Genomic DNA, 17,611 nt, shown 5'->3' on the forward strand with positions numbered 1-17,611 from the left:
GAACCCACACATATCACTGCTGCAAGATTGAACCCAGAGAACCTGCAGAACAAATACTCATGCATTCAGTGTTGAGCAGTGGACTTAAGTTTTTTTTTTTTTGCAGAGAGTGCTCAGTCTGATCTTGAGAACGGTTTGTCTCCCCATCGTCGGGACTCTAGTATTGAAGATGGGAAGACCTCAGTCATCACCGAGGCACAGACCGGCCCAGATGCTGTATCCGAAGCCCTGTCTACTTTGTCCTCTGAAGTCAGGAGAGGTCAAGATGTCACTGATAGAGACAGCAAAGGAAAAAATGTTAACGTCAAGGATATTTTGAGAAGTCTCGTTAGTGCACCCTCTGATGACATCATAGTGGACCCTAGCCTCATACCGCCCGGGTTTCTGGGTGCAGTGGGCGATGCTTCCTGTGACCAGTCCGTCCAGTTCCACTCTTTTGACAGGTGAGTGGACAATCGGAATTTATAGTTCACTGGCCAATCCGTGCACATAGATCTAAGCACTTTGCTAGAAAGATTTATTTATTTTTTTACAGCTATTGTTCTCTCTTCAAAAATTTACTGACTTCATGTAAAAAAAAAAAAAAAAAAAAAAAACTTTTCTCTTAGATTGTGCTATGGCAGCAGTCTGTGTGCGTTTTATGATGGACACCCCCGCAGAGCACCTGACTTCTTCTGGAAGTGTGCCATTCTATACACAAACAAACAGCCTTACAAAAGCAGAGCCCATCAAAATGGGCCTCAGGAGACACATACACATCCACTTGTCCATTCCTCCACCAGTGGATTTGTGTCTATGTTTGGTGGTTTGTGTGTGTGTGTAAGGGCAGATGGTTATTGTAAAGGGAAAAAAAACACCAGTTCAGTTGGACCACTCTTTGTTTCATATCTAACAATAGAGCTGAACACTGCTTGCCCTGGCAAAATTTTCACTGGCCTCCTAAAAAAACAAGACAAAATAAGGCCGTGTTCACACTTGGCGTCTTTTTTGACTAGAAAAAGTTGACAAGAGCGTTTTTTTAATGAAAAACAAAGCTGGCAGCGTCTGTTACAAATAGCAGCGGAGAGCGTCTTTTGTTGCCATAGCAACAGCTGCAACAGTAGCCTAGCGCTGTGTACTGCAGAAATGTCAAGAAAGAGTAAAAAGTTGGCTCTTGCGTTGACTTTTGAAGTTAACGGGAAAGAAAATGTCGATTCACAACGACGTTTGTGGGTGCACGACATTATACGAGGAAGAAAACCAATATGGTGCTTACAACAATTTAGTCCAGGAGCTCCGGTTGGATGATGCACGGTTTGCGGCGCCTTCTCCATTTTTCTTCTTGTTGTTATGGAAACGACAGATCTCGCTACTCGCTTGTCATTGGTCAGCTGTCAAAAAGGCGCTTGACGTAGGGCGTTTTTTTTCAGAAAAGTTTAACTTTTTTCAACTCGAAAAAACGCTCTGAGCTGCAGAAAAAGACGCCGGCGGTGGCATTTTAAAAAGCGCTCAGGACTTTTTTGAAAACACGGTTTACTCCATAGGATTATAATGTAAAACAGACGCCGGCAGCTTTGAAAAAGACGCCAAGTGTGAACACGGCCTAAGATAACGTTTTATGACCCATGTAACCCAGTGCAAAATTTAACCTGTTAGCTAGCACCCCCCATTTTGGGCCTCACAGCTGAAAATGACCTACCTAAATTAAAATAGTAACAGTTCCTGACAATAATGTGCTACACACACAATTTAGGTATCTTTGGAAAGAAGACACTCTAGGCTTTATTATCCACCAGAGTTGATAATGCTCAAAAAGATAAAAAGTTATAGATACTGAAGTGCCTTGAAAAATGTTTTACCACAGTGAATGTTTTTTATTTTATTTCAAATACATGAAATAAGTCCTGGAGCAATCCAGAAAAGTAATAGGTTGAAAGTCATATGTCTCATGAGTTTATATTTCAAATTTGAAGAAGATACCATGAAAAATGATATTCCTGCAATAATTTTTCTGAGAATATTTCTAGCCCCCCCGTTTCAGGAAAAATAACCACCAAATGTATTGCAGAATTATACAAACTATTTTAGTCATTATACATACTCCTGCATAGTTTTTCAATTATAAAGTAATGGACAGAATTTTAGACATCATATAAGTGATTTATTTGAGCACTAAAAAATACAATAAGAATAATTTGAGTAATAAAAAGAAATAAAAAAGAATTTGCTTTGTATGTAGTACATACTCAAGTACATACTATGATTGCCAGACATTGTCATACAGTCAGTAATCACACGCTGATGTGCGTCCATACAGATGATAATCATACAGATGGGCCATATAGTCAATAATAGCCGATCATTGACAGCATTCACATTGATAGCCGTCATACAGTCGGTAATCACATGCTGATGTGCGTTCATACAGATTGTATCTAAATCTCCTAGCATAAACATAAAAGTGAAACATTAAAGACAAGCAAACAGTCAGTTATAAAATAAGAACAAATTACTAGCAATAACACAAAGAAATACAATATAACAGATAGGGCTGTAAAATCGATGAATCGGAATGAATCGCTTGCAAAACAATAAAGTTTGCGTTAGCATGATATATGTGTGTACTGTGTACATTATATGTGTATATATAAGTACTTACAGATACATGTATATGTTTAATAAATATATGTATTTTTCAGGTAGGTCTTACAGTGTTAAATGAAGTAGTCAAATGTAAAATGACACAGCATAGTCTTCACTGTGCAGATTAGTGTATAGATTCATCTTTAATTACATTACAAATTTATTCAGTCAAAAGGAGTGAGTGATTATCTATTTGTCTTTTTTGTTTGATTCATATTAATAGCAGCAGCAGGTATATTAGGCTGCTGTCACTAATGCATGGATCCAATATACTGATGCATTTTCTTTCAATAGTTTACATTCACTTGAAAATGCTTGTGCTGTTTAATATTTTTGTGAAAACTGTAATACAGCCATTATTCTTTGACGAATAGAAAGTTCAAAATAACTGGATTTATTTAGAATATGAATCTTTTATAACATTGTAGCTTTACTGTCACTTTTGATCAATTTAATGAATTCTTGCTGAATATAAGTATTAATTTAAAAATAAAATCTTACTAACCCCAGTCATTTGAATGGATGTTGTGTACATAAGTGGCAGATGTCAGATTGCATGTGCACCAATTATAAACTTTTGTGTCTTTTGGGATGTTTTTTTTATTCCTTTGCATTTCTGCCTGTTTAAAGAGTGTAGTATAACTGTTGCTCCACTGGGATCTTTGGGTGTGTTTGGAAACAAGATCCATTGCTATGTGTTGGCGAACGTCTGCACTGTCTGGTTTTTATTTGCTGCATTGTCTGTGCATAAGTCTGACATAACCATAGAGGGTTTATTACAAAAAAGAGAAAGAAAGAAAGAAAGAAAAATATGATTTTGTGTTGGAAATAGAAAGCAGTATGTCATACCATCTTCTTTCTGTTTACCTTCTGCTCTCTCACATCTCTTCTCCTTTCTATGTCTTCTGGGCATCTGTGAGACATCCCTCTGATCTGGCCTTGTGTTTTATCTGAGGAATGCTCTGTCAGGTATCACTACGCTGCTGATATCAGGACAGGGATTACGCTGGCTCCTGCAAAGGATGAGCTCAAAGCTCCCAGCAGTCCCTGTAGCTTTCTTCTGCCGCTACCTGAAATAAATAAAGACATTCTTAGAGAGGACTTGGTCCTTCATCAGGTCTTCGGTCAAACCAAACTTCTTTTGTGGCCTGTTCATACCAACACAAATGTTAGGTACAAAAATTTGGTCAGTTTTTGCATACAATTTGTCTTTTCAGACTAGAGGTCTTCTCATGCTTGCTTCTCGAAATCTGTACCCGACCCGAATCATTCTTACTCAAACCTGCATGCATAAATTCATTTTTAAAAGAAAAACCTGATAAAAATGAAATCAATAGCCTAATAAATCATGGATTCGCTAGTGTTTTCTGCAGTGCTGCTTACCTCATCTCTGGCGAAGGGCTTCTGACACAGAAAAGAAAAGCCCTGCATGGACATGTAGCGGAGTGGCTTTTCCTGATGGATCTCTTATCTTTAAGATGGATTTCTGTGTGCGAGGTTACAAACGTTTGGGTAACACATTATTGTAAGGATCAGTTCTCACTATTAGCTAGTTCCTTATTAGCATGTATATTACTAGCATACTGGCTATAAAGCACAGTAACAACTACTACCTTACTAACTATTAATAAGCAGCAAATTAAGAGTTTGTTCTGGAAAAACTCTTAGTTAATAGTGAATATGTGTTCACTTATTCTAAAGTGTTATCAACGTTTGTTCCTTTTTCAAAAATGCATTTAACATGAACAAGCAAGTATGTGCTGAAGTGCTGAAATGTTAATTGTTCATCGCTCAGTTAAGATCACTCTGACCTGATTACATCCTGTAACTTTTGTCGTAATGTTATTTACATGACCATAAGATGATTAGAGTTTATTTTTCTAAATATTCAAGGTAATTATAAAAACAATTAAATATTTCTTCAGGAATGTTTACCAATCCAGCAGTGCTTTTTTATCCTTAAACCCAAAGTGATTATGATGACAAAAGGTTAAAAAAAGTTAAGAGCATATATCACTTTCCCAACCTTTGTTTTATTATTCTTAAAAGTAATGTAAATTATGTTTTAATTAAAAGTGGTTTTCACTAAAATGTCAGTTGCTCCTGAGCATCCAGGATAGTTTAAAATAATTTGGGTCTTATTGGGTCCATTTGGAAAAGCATATTTATTTTAAATCAGCTGAACAAAATAGCGAACCCGACCAATGGCCGAGGCACACGACATAGTTTTAGACCCAAACCCGCTCAGGTCTCTGGTTGGGTTTTTGGATCCAAATGTACCCGTGAAGACCTCTAGTTCAGACCAAGGTGTAAAAATAAAAAAATAAACCAAAATGGCAGACCGGCTCAATGAAAAAAGCTGAATGAAATGTCTGATTTGACACCAGTTTTTAATCTTTTTTTTTTTTTTTTTCAATATGAGTATTTCAAGTTCATTTTCATGTGAACGTGTTAGGGGTGTAATGGTTATAAATGCGGAAGGGGTGTTATGGGTTAGTAATTGGTTACGTCACAATGTTGTAAAGTTTTCTGTTTTAAACCATGAAGACGAGCCAAAGGATATCAACGTGCAAACTTTGTGCAAGAGTTATGCTGGTGAACGTCTTAATCTCAGTCACTTCACTATGCAGAAAGTTAAAGTAATAATGGAATGACGGAGTTTTCATCATCTGACACAGCATATTCTCTCATAGACGACGAGAGAGACAAATCTACTTCTACATATGCTGATAATGGTATATATCTAACTGTTTTAACTGATTCCCTTAATATTTCTCTTGTGGCCCATACATTGTGAAAAAATTTTTTTCATGTTAAACAGGTTGTTTTTGAAAGTTGGTGCTTGAAATAGGCTAGAGCTTTTTTATTTCATTGATTTTTATTGATTTTTACTGCAGTGTTGATATTTTAATTATATGCCTATAATTCATTGTGTAATAGAACTGTTTTTAAAACATTTTAATTGAGGAGTAAATAGCCTAATCATTTGTTATCCTTGCAGCACGTTAGTTAAGCGGTAATATTGCGGGGCAAATGAATTGTATTTTTAATTTAATAATAAAGGTAACTTCATAATAATAATAAGCCTAATAAAAAGAACAATGTAACAGGCTACATTAATTGGAAATGCCAAATCCTCTTAATATTGCCAATAATTGTTGTTTTTGACGATATCTCAGGCTATCGTCGATACAAGATCATCGTCTTTCGATGCAACCCAGCAAGGGGAGGTTATCGTGGGCCGTCCGCTATGCCACTGGGCAGACAGCACGTTGCCTGTTACGTCGTCTGGGCTGCCTTGTTGAGTGCAGTGGCACTGAGAAAATTAGCCTATATTTCACTCACTTTAAGCTCTTTTATTTTCCAAATTTAATAGGATTAGTCCAACGAGTCATTCGGTTTGTAATGCGTACTGAACCGAAAGCCTCATACTGTATGGTTCAATATGAATACGTGTATCGTTACAGCCCTAGAACGTATGTGTGTGTTTTATGTGCTACAACTTGCTGCTCCTAATTTTTAAACAACTTCAAAAATTGCCTCTAATTTTTTTTCTTTTTTTTTTGGTCCTGAGAAGAAGTGTTTACATTTAATTTTGATTAGTTTTTAATAATTTAATAAATTTACATAATTTTTAAAGACTTTTTAAAATATGGATCTGGTCATTAAAGTTGTGTGCATTATAAAAAGAATAATCAAAATTCTGCTTAAAGTAGTTTTAAATAGAGTATAACGTCAACTAGAACATACAACGTTCCCAGAAGTATTTCCCAGAGCGTAAAGGAAAGTCTTATCTCCTCTCAGGATCCCTGGTGGAGAGGTGCCGAGTTATCTGAATGACTCCAGCTCTGAGTCTGTGTTTTCCAAGTCCACTTACTCACTCTCCCTCTTCAAAACACACTCACATGTCCTGCCCTCCAAACATTCTCTCTCACTGTCATTCTGAGTCCCGTTTTTGTCTCATTTTGATATGACTATTTTAAGTTGTTTTCCACTGCACACATGAATGAATTACCAAGTGAATATTTCAAACCCAGAGTGATGAATGCTCCCACTGTTCCGTCTGCTGAAGTCTGATCAGTGTTGCTGCATTTTTCTCTGAAGTTATACTCTGTGCCATTATGCTTGCTTACTTGCTAAACAGAGTGTATGTTGGAACACCCAGGGTGGTATGACTGAATCCCAGGGGATTTACGAGTGTTATATATGGAAAAAAACAGGGTCTCCTAGATAAAGCGGGCTTGGGGTCAAGGGTAAAACAGACATTAAATTTATTTACTATCAACAACACCCTGATTTCACCATACATCTTTCTTACCCCACTATTGTTTTGACATGAAGTCTGCAAATATTTGCTGATAGGATCCAGAGACCAATGAATAGTGTCATAATGACTTGTTGGACAAAAATTTGATGTACACAGGGTTAGGATATCACAGAGATAACAAAATTACTGATGTTCTTTACAACAGGTTCTTTGATTCTGTCAACTATGAAAATTAGATGATTTATTTATGAATGAATGAATGAATTAAATTTAGAGGCCTTGTTTGTTTTTATCCATGACTTGATATTTCTGGTATCATCTTTGTACCCTAACCTCCAAAGATGACACCAAGGAGTACATTTTTAAATTTCTTTAAATTTAAATAACAAAACAGCACGATATAAAACTTACCACCAATAGGAATAATTTAAAGCAGCGTTTCTTTGTGAAGAAACTATTTGCTCAGCCCTCGTTAAACATCAGTTGAAAATGTCGATCCACATCCAGTAAGATCAGTTTCTCACACACATTTCCTCGCACCCGATCTCACATTTGTGCAGATTACGGGAAACATGCTGTTTACATGTTGTCTCCGGGAGTGTTGGTTAAAACTGCTAAATAATTCAGCGTCTGGAATCCAAACTCCACGGATGCTGGTCAGCGCTGGCCTCTTGTCTGCTGGTATACACCTGGCAGCTCTGATTAATTGACAGCGGTAGTGAGTTGGGGCTAAGTGTGGCTAATGGTGTGCTGAATAATTTAAAACCTGCGCTTTTGAGCAGATGGATGTTGCAGCCGCACACCCCCACCATCCCACCACCGGTCAGTGCTAAACACGCACTTGAGAGAGAACAGAAATGCGCTCTAATAGAGTTTTTGGAACGGTGGACTGTTGAACAGCAAATGCTGATATCATGAGCGTGATACTGCGAACCTTCCAGTTTATAAATTCCTTTCGTTTTCTTGGACTGGCTAGTTTCAAATTAAGGAGACATCAGATGTTTAGAAATGGTGTGAGAACACTCTCGTTCTCGTGCCTTAGCTCCTAGGCAACTTCCGGCAGGACGTTTGAAGCGGTCTGTCCTAGACGGCTCTTATCTGACGCTGGCGTGCCTCCTCAGTCTGTAGCGTCTCTGTGGATGTGTTCTGGAGAGGAGCTGGTGACTGCGTAGCATTACCCCCTCTGTCAGCACTGATAAACTCAACACTAACCACTGTGAAAGGCCAGAGCTCTGTCATGGCTTTCAACTGATATGAACCATTTCCATTTTTACCTCTAGACAATGTAGACTGCAGCAGAGGCCCCTGACATCATTATGAAAGCTTTTAAATACTGATGTGTTCTTTATCTTGTAACATTTTAGCACTTTAACATTTGTGATTTTGAAAGGGTTACCATGGTTACTTTGCATTTAATATGTTTCCTCCCTGGTTTACTTCAACATGCAATCCATTCTTTAGTGTTACTTTATTTTTTTATTGTTTTACAACGTAATGGAGGTACAGGATTTAAAATTAGGACACACCTGGCCATTTTTTATTATATATATATTTTTTTTAATTATCGTGAATCATTATAATGGTGTTATAACACAAATGAACACATGACAAACAAATCAAAACTATTTATATTTTAGCCTAGAAAAACCTTGTCAAACAGCTTCAGGAGGAGGAATCCTGAGATGCGTATCTGAAAGTCTTTAGGGCGTAAATAAGATTTCTGGCTGTGCAAATCCTTTTTTTTTTTTTTTTTTTTTTTTATTTCTCCTGTAGTGTGCTCTCATTAGTTTGCTGTTACATTCTTGTTACTTTCAAGTATGTTGTTTGAATGTGTGTGTGTGCATTCTGGTTTAAATGGTTTATGAAGACACAAATGTGTATAATGACATGGGTACTACAGTGTAAACATGGTTTATGAAGACACTTCCTGTTTCCCCATACACCAAATGGCTTAGAAAACATACCAAACTGTGTTTTTTCAAAGTAAAAAATTCCCAGTTGTTTTGTGTGAGGGATAGCTTTAGGGTAAAGGTATAAAAAAATACAGTTTGTACAGTATAAAAACCATTACGCTTATGGAGGGACTTTATAAAAACCACATGCAAGACACTCTAGTATGCAATAGCACAACAATCAAATATGTCTAAGCAAACGAAATTTTCCCTGAAATCCTAACCGTTCAGTTGGTAATTGGCAGGATGAGGTGCATGATGTAGTTCCTGAGCCATCTGTAGGTGTTGCTTCACCTGCAAAAGTAGTAGAAATTTGGATCTGAATAGAAATGGAAATGTCCATGGCTAAGACTGTGGATGAAGAGAAACAGCTTCTTGCTTATGCAGCTCAGGATGAACCAAGAACTAATTTCTCTTTTGAAAAGCATGGTAAAGTAACTATAAAAATTAACTTTGAACTTTTGACTATTTATTATTATATTGCACATACTGTGAAAACATGACAATTCAAAATAAACAGATTTTTCATTCCCAGCACCAAAATATCTTATTGGAAGCTCTGGTACATACAAGTCTATTTTAGTGTTCAGAGTCTTCTGATGCCAGACCAATAATAGGAACAGACCAAAGTTTAGGTCATTATTCATTGAAAATCTTCCCCTCCATCGCAGCTCTCAAATACTGTTCACCATGGTTATTTTCAGCTCAAGCAAGAGCCAATGAAGGCATCAGACTTTTTATTTAATTTTTTTAAATCTGAATGCGAGCTATTCCTTTTGTAGTCTTTTAATGGAGTTTTTTTTTGTGCCTACATTTAATAGTTCTTTTTTTACATTTTAGGGTTTGATAACTATAATTATAAACTGCCCTTGTAAAAATGCATTAAGAACCACCAAAATATTTTTAATTTTAACTCCCACAGAAAAGAAAACAATATGAAAAATAACATGAGTGAATGTGACTGAATATTTATATCTACTAAACTAATTTAAGCATAAATTGCCAGATTGTACAGTTTTTGATAGAACTAGGAATGTACATTCAGTCAAGCGTGCCCAGACTGTTGCCTAAAACTGTAAACAGAGCACAACCCTCAGAATGAACTAAAATTTTGAAGACATTTTCAGTCCTTCAGTCTTTACCTAACCGCAAAACAGCTTGTTTATCAAATAATCACAAAGGATGACACTGTACAGCAACACGCAGTAGCTTCTAGACCATAACACACCGCCAAATTTAATCAGTCACAAAGTTTAGAGCTCTGAGTGACAGGAGCTTGGAGGCCATTGATTGGTCAGAAGATAGATGCTGCTATTATGGAATATTCTGTGTCAGGGAAACAGGGCTCTAATTACACTAACACGGTAAATGGGCTTCTTGTGTTGTGTGAGCTGGGCGGCTTTTTATGCTAAATCACATTATGTGCAGCATATTTAGCGAACATCATCAGTCTGATCGTTATAGGGCCGCCGATGGAGCAAGAGCTAATGGTTTTTTGACAGAGTGCTTGATTCTCTAGCTCCGTGTATTTATCAGAACATCAGAGTCTGCTTTCTGCATTGCGAGATAAAAAAGACATTAAAAAGTGGAACAGCTCAACATATAATGCAAGCATAAAATTCATTCAATTCAATTCAACCCACGAAAAAGGAAAAAATAATAATATTTTCTAATAATAATAATAATGTACAACAATTTCAGTTCTGGCCATCATCAAAATCCGTTCATTTTATTGATTAACTATTGTCTTCTTTGTCATTCATCCTTTTACAGGAGTGTTGTTGTGGCACCCAAGAGAATGGGTGGGGCTCCCTCACCAGGAATGAGTACAGTCTCCGCAGCTGCATCCGTCCCATCAGCCACTGCTGCATCCTCAGGTGGAACTCCAGTCAACAGTGTGTCAGTGGTGTCTGCAGGAGAAACGGTTGAGAGCACAGAGTCTGCCCCAGGTGAGTGTCTTCGTGAAGAGCATGTCAATAACTACACCTTGCCAAAGTACAGAGCTTCATATTTCCATTCTAGTATAGGTGATTAATGTGAATCAGAATTTCATCGTGAGCTGTCCCTTACATATTACACATAATTTTAGTTGTTTTCCCCTCTTTTTCTAGATAACTGGAAATTATCTAGAGAAATACAAATGCTCTATAAATGAAATAAAAATACAACTGTTCAAAAGTTTTTTTTTTTTAAGTAAGTCTCACCAAGGCTGTATTTATTTGATCAAAAATACAGTAAAAACAATAATATTGTAAACTATTATTACAATTGAAAATATCTGTTATCTTTTAAAATGTTTTAAAATAGCATTTATTTGAAAAAAAAAATATTTTGCAACATTATAAATGTCTGTACTGTCACATTTGATCAGTTTAATGCATCCTTGCTGAATAAAAGTATTTCTTTCCAAAAAAATGTGATTGAATGGATTAAAACAAATCGGATTAATGGCATTGATATCAATCCAAACTTGCTGTGTGTGTGTTTACAGGTTTGGTTGTACTTTTGAGGCCCACGTTTTTGAAAATGCCTTCACAAATATAGTGAAACATGTCAAAAACCTAATCAGACTTAATGACATCTTAAGTGGTCTTCACAATTTATAATCCTCATACATCAGCCAAATCATGTTTTTCAGTAGATCTAATCATATCAACAACTATTTGTGATGATTAGGGGTTGGATTTGAATTGTAGCCAACATCATTATCATCGTCATCATCTCTGTCTAAAAATAATTGCGTCTATGAGATGTTATTTTATTTTGAAACCAACATGTGCGTGCACACATGATCTTTTGTGGGTGAAGGGATTGTTTTTAGTTCCCTTTAGCTTTTCTTGTCTTTGAAGTAGTGTACTCATGGGTCTATAGCTCATGTTTGTAGTTTTAAGCTTGTCTGTATTTTTATGGTTCTCTTGTGTATGTCTGCGCACAAGGAGAGGGGCAGGTCCCAGCTGAATAGAGATAAGCTAATTTTCTCCGAGCTGTTTGAAGAGACTCTGCGCAGACGCACATGTTGGTGCTTAAAGAGCCGCTGTCCCCACAGCCAGGAACATTCCATACTGCTGCAAGAGTTATCCCTGCCCTGAGACCCCACGTGTGTGTGTGGAGAGATATCAGTGCATACAGATTTATTGTGGTGTGATATTCTGTGTGAGAGAGCATGATCATGCCAAGACCTTCACTAGCCCAAAATATGTCACTTTCACGGGCAAGATGAAATTTATTGGCATATAATTATTTGTACACTAATCACAGCCACACACAGGGATAATGAATTTATGGGCTGTTTTATCAGGGGGAGTGTAAGAGCTGCTCTAATGCTTATTTTACATGAATTCTAACAAGAGCAGAGCTATCCTTCAGCTAAAGCTCCTTTCACATGGTGTCAGGGCTTCAACATAGATCTTTACTCTTCTCCCTTATATAAAAAAGTGTCGTAGATAGCAGCAGGAAAAGGTTATTTTACTAGGTTGTTAGGCAATATGAATATTGTCAAAGGAAAATGTGATTTATTTTAATGCACTTAATTACAGTGATTAAATTGAATTCTTATATGCATTTAAGAAAAAAGTACATTATTTTGAACTAGATTTTTGCTGTTTCCTTGCATCAAATATTGTAAATCAGATACAGTAGATTGGAAACATTTACTCAGACTATTATTTTTTTGTTTGTTTTTTTATGAATGATGTCAATGCAGATTATTTTTGTTTCCAAAAAAAAAAAAAAAAACCAAAAAACTATATAGTGCAATACAGATACCCCCCCCCCCCACCTCCCAAATTCACATAATTCTTTTGTTTCTGCTTTTAGAAATGTAAAAGGATTATAGTAACATGTGCTTATTTTAGCTTAATGCAACCCTGTTTTGTTTGGCGTGTGTGTATTTGGGTAATGAGTTGTTTACTGGTTGTATTCTCTGCAGGAGGAACCTCCACCAGCTCCAACCTGCCATCTGTCCCTGCTTTATCCCCAATGACCCAGAGCTCCGCCCCCAACATGAGGTCTCCACTTTAAACTGAAATCTCATGCTTTATTTTAAACAACCTATAGATTTATATTTCAGAAATGCATTTTTTTGAAATGCATGATTTCGTTAAATGATCTGTTATTTTAAAATTATGCCACAATCTATTAAATATTTAAAGGTGTGTTTTTGTGTGTGTTTTCAGTATCTCAGAGAGGTTGGAACATGCTCTGGAGAAGGCAGCTCCTTTACTCCGAGAGATTTTTGTGGATTTTGCACCATTCCTCTCTCGCACATTGCTGGGCAGTCATGGACAGGAGCTACTCATCGAGGGCACCAGTGAGCTACTGTTCTACTCTTATTACTGACATTTGTGGAGTATTCCACACAATGCACCTTATCTTTGTTACAGTTTGAAGTGGTGTTCACATCATTACATACAAACACAGAGACATCTTATCACTGCCAGTATGTTACGAAAGCACTCACTCCCCCTCTCTCACCTCTAACCAATTTTAAGCAGTAAATGTGGCTGGAAGTATCTTTTAACTCAATGATTATAATAGCAGTGTTCTTTTATAGAGCAGAGGGTCAGAGGTCAGCACACTCATACGAGTGTTTGGCCTGTCCAGTGCCACCCAGAGAAATTAAACGCTGATTGATAGCTGCAGGGTGACTTTAGAGAGCCACTTAAAGCAAAAATGTCTCCTTCCTTCCTTTCCTCCAGCTTCCTGTTTATTCTCACCTTTAGCTTTCATGTTAAATCTCTCGTGCACATTCTACATATGCAGTTCCCTAGCAGCTTCTTTAAAGCTGTATTTCAGATCAATAGAACATATGCTCACCATATTTAGTCTCATGTAATACAAGGCCCAAACATGTATTAGTTTACAGTAGCATCATGTAGGTTCCTTAAGGTCATCAATGCTCTTTGACCCCTCAAGATGGTGCAGAATTAGACCACTCACAAATGTGTGTGAGCAAAACAGACACTAAAAATGAAATGTTTTTAATTATGATAATTTTATGATAATAATACTTAATTTCACATTAGAAATCTCATAGAACTGAATTAAAAAGGTTTAGTAAAGATTTCAACAAAAATGCCCAGTGTTTATCACTAAATGATGGAGGATAACATTTGTATTTGCCAAACTATTTACGATATATATGAAATCGAGATGTGTCTTTACAAAAGTAAAATCATTTGATTCTGTTCAGTCAGTTGCAACATTTAGCAATCAGCAATGTAAGGTTTGTTTTGCTACATTCCAAATCTTACTCATTGGTAATGGTTAAAAGTTTTCATCCAATAAATCTGAAATGAAATCTCCTTTTTCTTTGTAGGTCTTGTGTGTATGAAGTCCAGCAGTTCTGTGGTTGAACTGGTCATGCTGCTGTGTTCTCAGGTATGTCATTCCTCCATCTCTCCTCATGTTATTCTATTTTTCCCCCTTCACCTCTTTACTGTTAATAAATCCATTGTTGCAGGTGTTATCTTCACACTGCCAGCCCGATTCCTGTCTTACTAAGCTAGGAGTATAGACAGAAGTCCAGAAAAATAGCCAGGGAGCCCTTCTTAATGCTGTTGATATGAGTTCAAAGGTCAGGGGTCTTGACCCAATGTAACGGCCTTGGTGATATAGCCAGTCACAGAGGATAATGCAACATTGATAGCGTTTCGTGATCGATCGGCCTCCCCATCAGCTTTTGCAGAGAGTATTTAAGGCAGGTAGGATGAAGGATTGATAGCAGAGCTCTGTGTTCTTGAGCGTGTGTGTCTGTGTGTACTAAGAAATTGTCACCAAAAGTGATCTAAATCTGGCCAGTCCTCCCTCTGGAGACATTCGAAGACACTGTTATTTGGAAAGTTGATTAATAAATAATGTGAATACTGTTTGTATTAATTAATTTGTTTATTTATTTATCTATCCATCTATTGCACTGTTTGTGTGTGTAAAGTATTTATATATATATATATATATATATATATATATATATATATATATATATATATATATATATATATACACACACACACACACATTATATTGTGATTATGAAATTTAGCTTTAACACTGGTTAATATTTAGAATCAATTGATCTAGAGAGGGAGTTTTAAATGTGTTAGGATTATTTTCTGGGGTAAGAGGACTGTGCAAAGGTTAGCCTGTAGTTATTGTAATCAACTTTATATAAAAGCATTTACATTGCAAAAGTACAGTATCAGTGTCAGTGAGTTATGAGTACTTATGCCAGTGTTTATTAAGAGGAAATCAGTGGTATGAAGGTAGAATTGTGTGTGTAGTGTGAGCGTGAGCGTGTGTGCATATGCACCCTTTTGTGTGTGTGTGATGGGGGCTAATGGAGGTAGCCATAGATTGCCCTTAGAGGAGGAGAGTCACTGAAGTGTGTGATATTCTGTCACTTCACACACACACACACACACACTCACTCACTCACTCATTAAGTCAGGGCTACTACAGTTTTAAGTGATAATCATTTTGCTTAAGCAAATTTTTAGTCAATTATCAGTATTAGCAATCCATGGACAAAGGTGAAAATGAATCGTGGTTTGCATGCAAATGAGTAATACACATAACCAATCGCTCGTTGTCTCTTTCTTTAGCATTTTTATTTTCAGAAATAAAGCTCTTCTCGTGCGCCTATAACCCTCTCTGAATGTAATCCAGAGAGATCAGACAAAAGACACGTCAGGGGCCACATATATTTGCAGAAGTGAGGCGTGAGGTGGGGGTCCCTCTGTGAACCCAAGCATCTAGAAAAGAGGGAATAAATGACATGCTCTAATGCACCTATTTGTCATATCTGTCACGCTGTTGTGTAATGCTAATCTAATCAAAGGGGAGAATTTGGGTTCTGCCTGCCTCCACTGAAAAAAAGCCTCCGGCCCAAACCCTGTTCCAGTGGCGGCACATTGTAGGCCCTGCGCTGCAACAAAAAGGCTGCGTTGCTGCTGATTACTTCAATAAATCATCTCGACTAAATTCTCTCAAAGCTGATGCAAATGTAGTTTTATTGTGGGGGGAGAAACCACGGAAAAGGCAGTGAAACTCAAATGAGGTCTTGAGCCCTGTTTACACCCAGTTAAATTACACAGTCGATTGTAGGGGGATAATTTTGTTTTCTGAATGGGGAATGGATTTTTTTTCTTATTTCTCTTATTTGGAAAACAGAGACAAGTCTGGAAGAAGTTTAGGGTCTCCCATTGATCCTGTGGTTGATCAGGACATCTCCGTGCAGGAAGTGCTGTTGTTGTCGACAGGAAGCGAAGCAGTGTATTTGCTGACAGAATAGGTGATGAGAGGGAGGATGTTGATGGATTTAGTTTCTTTTGCTTACATTTCCTTCTCATCCCAAAATAGAATCCAGGCGGATACGGTACCGTCTGCACAAATTTTCTAATTAATATCTATGGTACAAGATGGAGTAGGTTTGGGGCTAGAGGTCAAAGGTTAGGGTCACAGACTAGTTTTTAATCACTCAGGATCAGGAGGGTTGCTCTGCTGTTAGACAGTGATTCTAAACTGCAATTTTATTACATCTCTCTGAAATGAATCCCTTTATTCCCAGCACAGGATCAATTTTCATCATCTTCTATAAGCCTATTGTGGTTTATTGCTTTTCACTTATATATGTCTTATTGAGAGTTTTATAGCAGGGCTCCAAACTGCGACTAAAATGGTCGCATTTGCGACCAAAAATATTAATTTGCGAGTGAAGTTCTTGCTGAGGTCGCCACTGGCGACTATATATAATTTGCATGAAAGGACTTTTTTCCCGATTGTTTTGCGCTCACATCTTTTGTTATGTTCACGTATTAAACTTACATAAGACGATGCGCATCAAAGTTTTACTGAAAAGAGTTTCAAACAGTCCTCGTCTCTGCCGCACACAGTCTGCTGAACGCAGTGAGAGAGACCTGAAAGGGCCTGTTTACACCTGGTCACTTCATGCATTTTCTCTGATCGGATATCTATACGATTTGTTAAAACGTTTCCCCATTTACACTTGGCCACATAAATGTGTCTTCGCAAAACGGATATAAATCCGTTCTTCAATTCCCGCTTCATATGCAAAAATAACGGAGTTCACGTCAATGAAAGCAATGGATAATTTTATTAATTATCAGCTAATTTCAATATCAAGAGAGCGCGCAACTGGAAAGATAGGCTAGTCTCGCTACTTTTAATGAAGAAGATTGTGTGTTGAGCGTCTGCGACTTACTTTCAGGTTCATTCAGTTTGCGCGTCGCTTGCTGAAGAAATACTCCGCTACTCATCCGCGGTGATGCTTGTTGCATTGCGCTGTCATATCTGACTATAACATGCCATATAGCCTATAAAACGCTCTCACACGTCTATTATTTTAATATTATGGGAGGAGTAAAATTACCATATGTGGTTTCAACAACCAGATGCATTTACACTTGTCCGGTCGATCTTCTTATCGAGATCTATATGCTGTGTTCTGTTAATGCATGGACTTACTGTTATTTGAAGCGCACTTGCCATCCAGTAATCGCAAAAAGCCTTGTGCAGTCTTACTTTTTAATAAACAAAGTATCAGCTTTAAAATGCTAGGAAATTCAAATGATGCGGTTTGGGTGCTCTTTAATGCAGAGCACAAGCGCACACTTTGGGTAATATAAACACCAGTACCCCGCGTCCACACGGTCCGTGTATGCGTCCGGATCGCGCGAGCGGAGAGTAGCGCACTTAATGCTCAGGCGCGATCTCTTTAGCACCTCAGTTAAAGCAGCAAGTGAACCCATTATAT

At 37.3% G+C, this 17,611-nt stretch overlaps 1 protein-coding gene across 5 annotated transcripts in view; it reads left to right on the plus strand.

Annotated features, from left to right (window-relative positions):
* The window catches only part of LOC306872476 (lipopolysaccharide-responsive and beige-like anchor protein), a 250,016-nt gene that overhangs the window by 76,618 nt on the left and 155,787 nt on the right, over positions 1-17,611 (plus strand). For all 5 annotated transcript variants that reach the window (XM_079421043.1, XM_079421044.1, XM_079421042.1 and 2 more), the window contains exons 29-33: positions 107-443; positions 10,615-10,790; positions 12,770-12,848; positions 13,017-13,150; positions 14,159-14,220. In XM_079421043.1, the coding sequence (XP_079277169.1) occupies positions 107-443; positions 10,615-10,790; positions 12,770-12,848; positions 13,017-13,150; positions 14,159-14,220 (788 nt within the window). The remainder of the gene's footprint in view (positions 1-106; positions 444-10,614; positions 10,791-12,769; positions 12,849-13,016; positions 13,151-14,158; positions 14,221-17,611) is intronic.

Source organism: Barbus barbus (assembly GCF_936440315.1).
Source record: "Barbus barbus genome assembly, chromosome: 7".
Taxonomy (NCBI): Eukaryota; Metazoa; Chordata; class Actinopteri; order Cypriniformes; family Cyprinidae; genus Barbus; species Barbus barbus.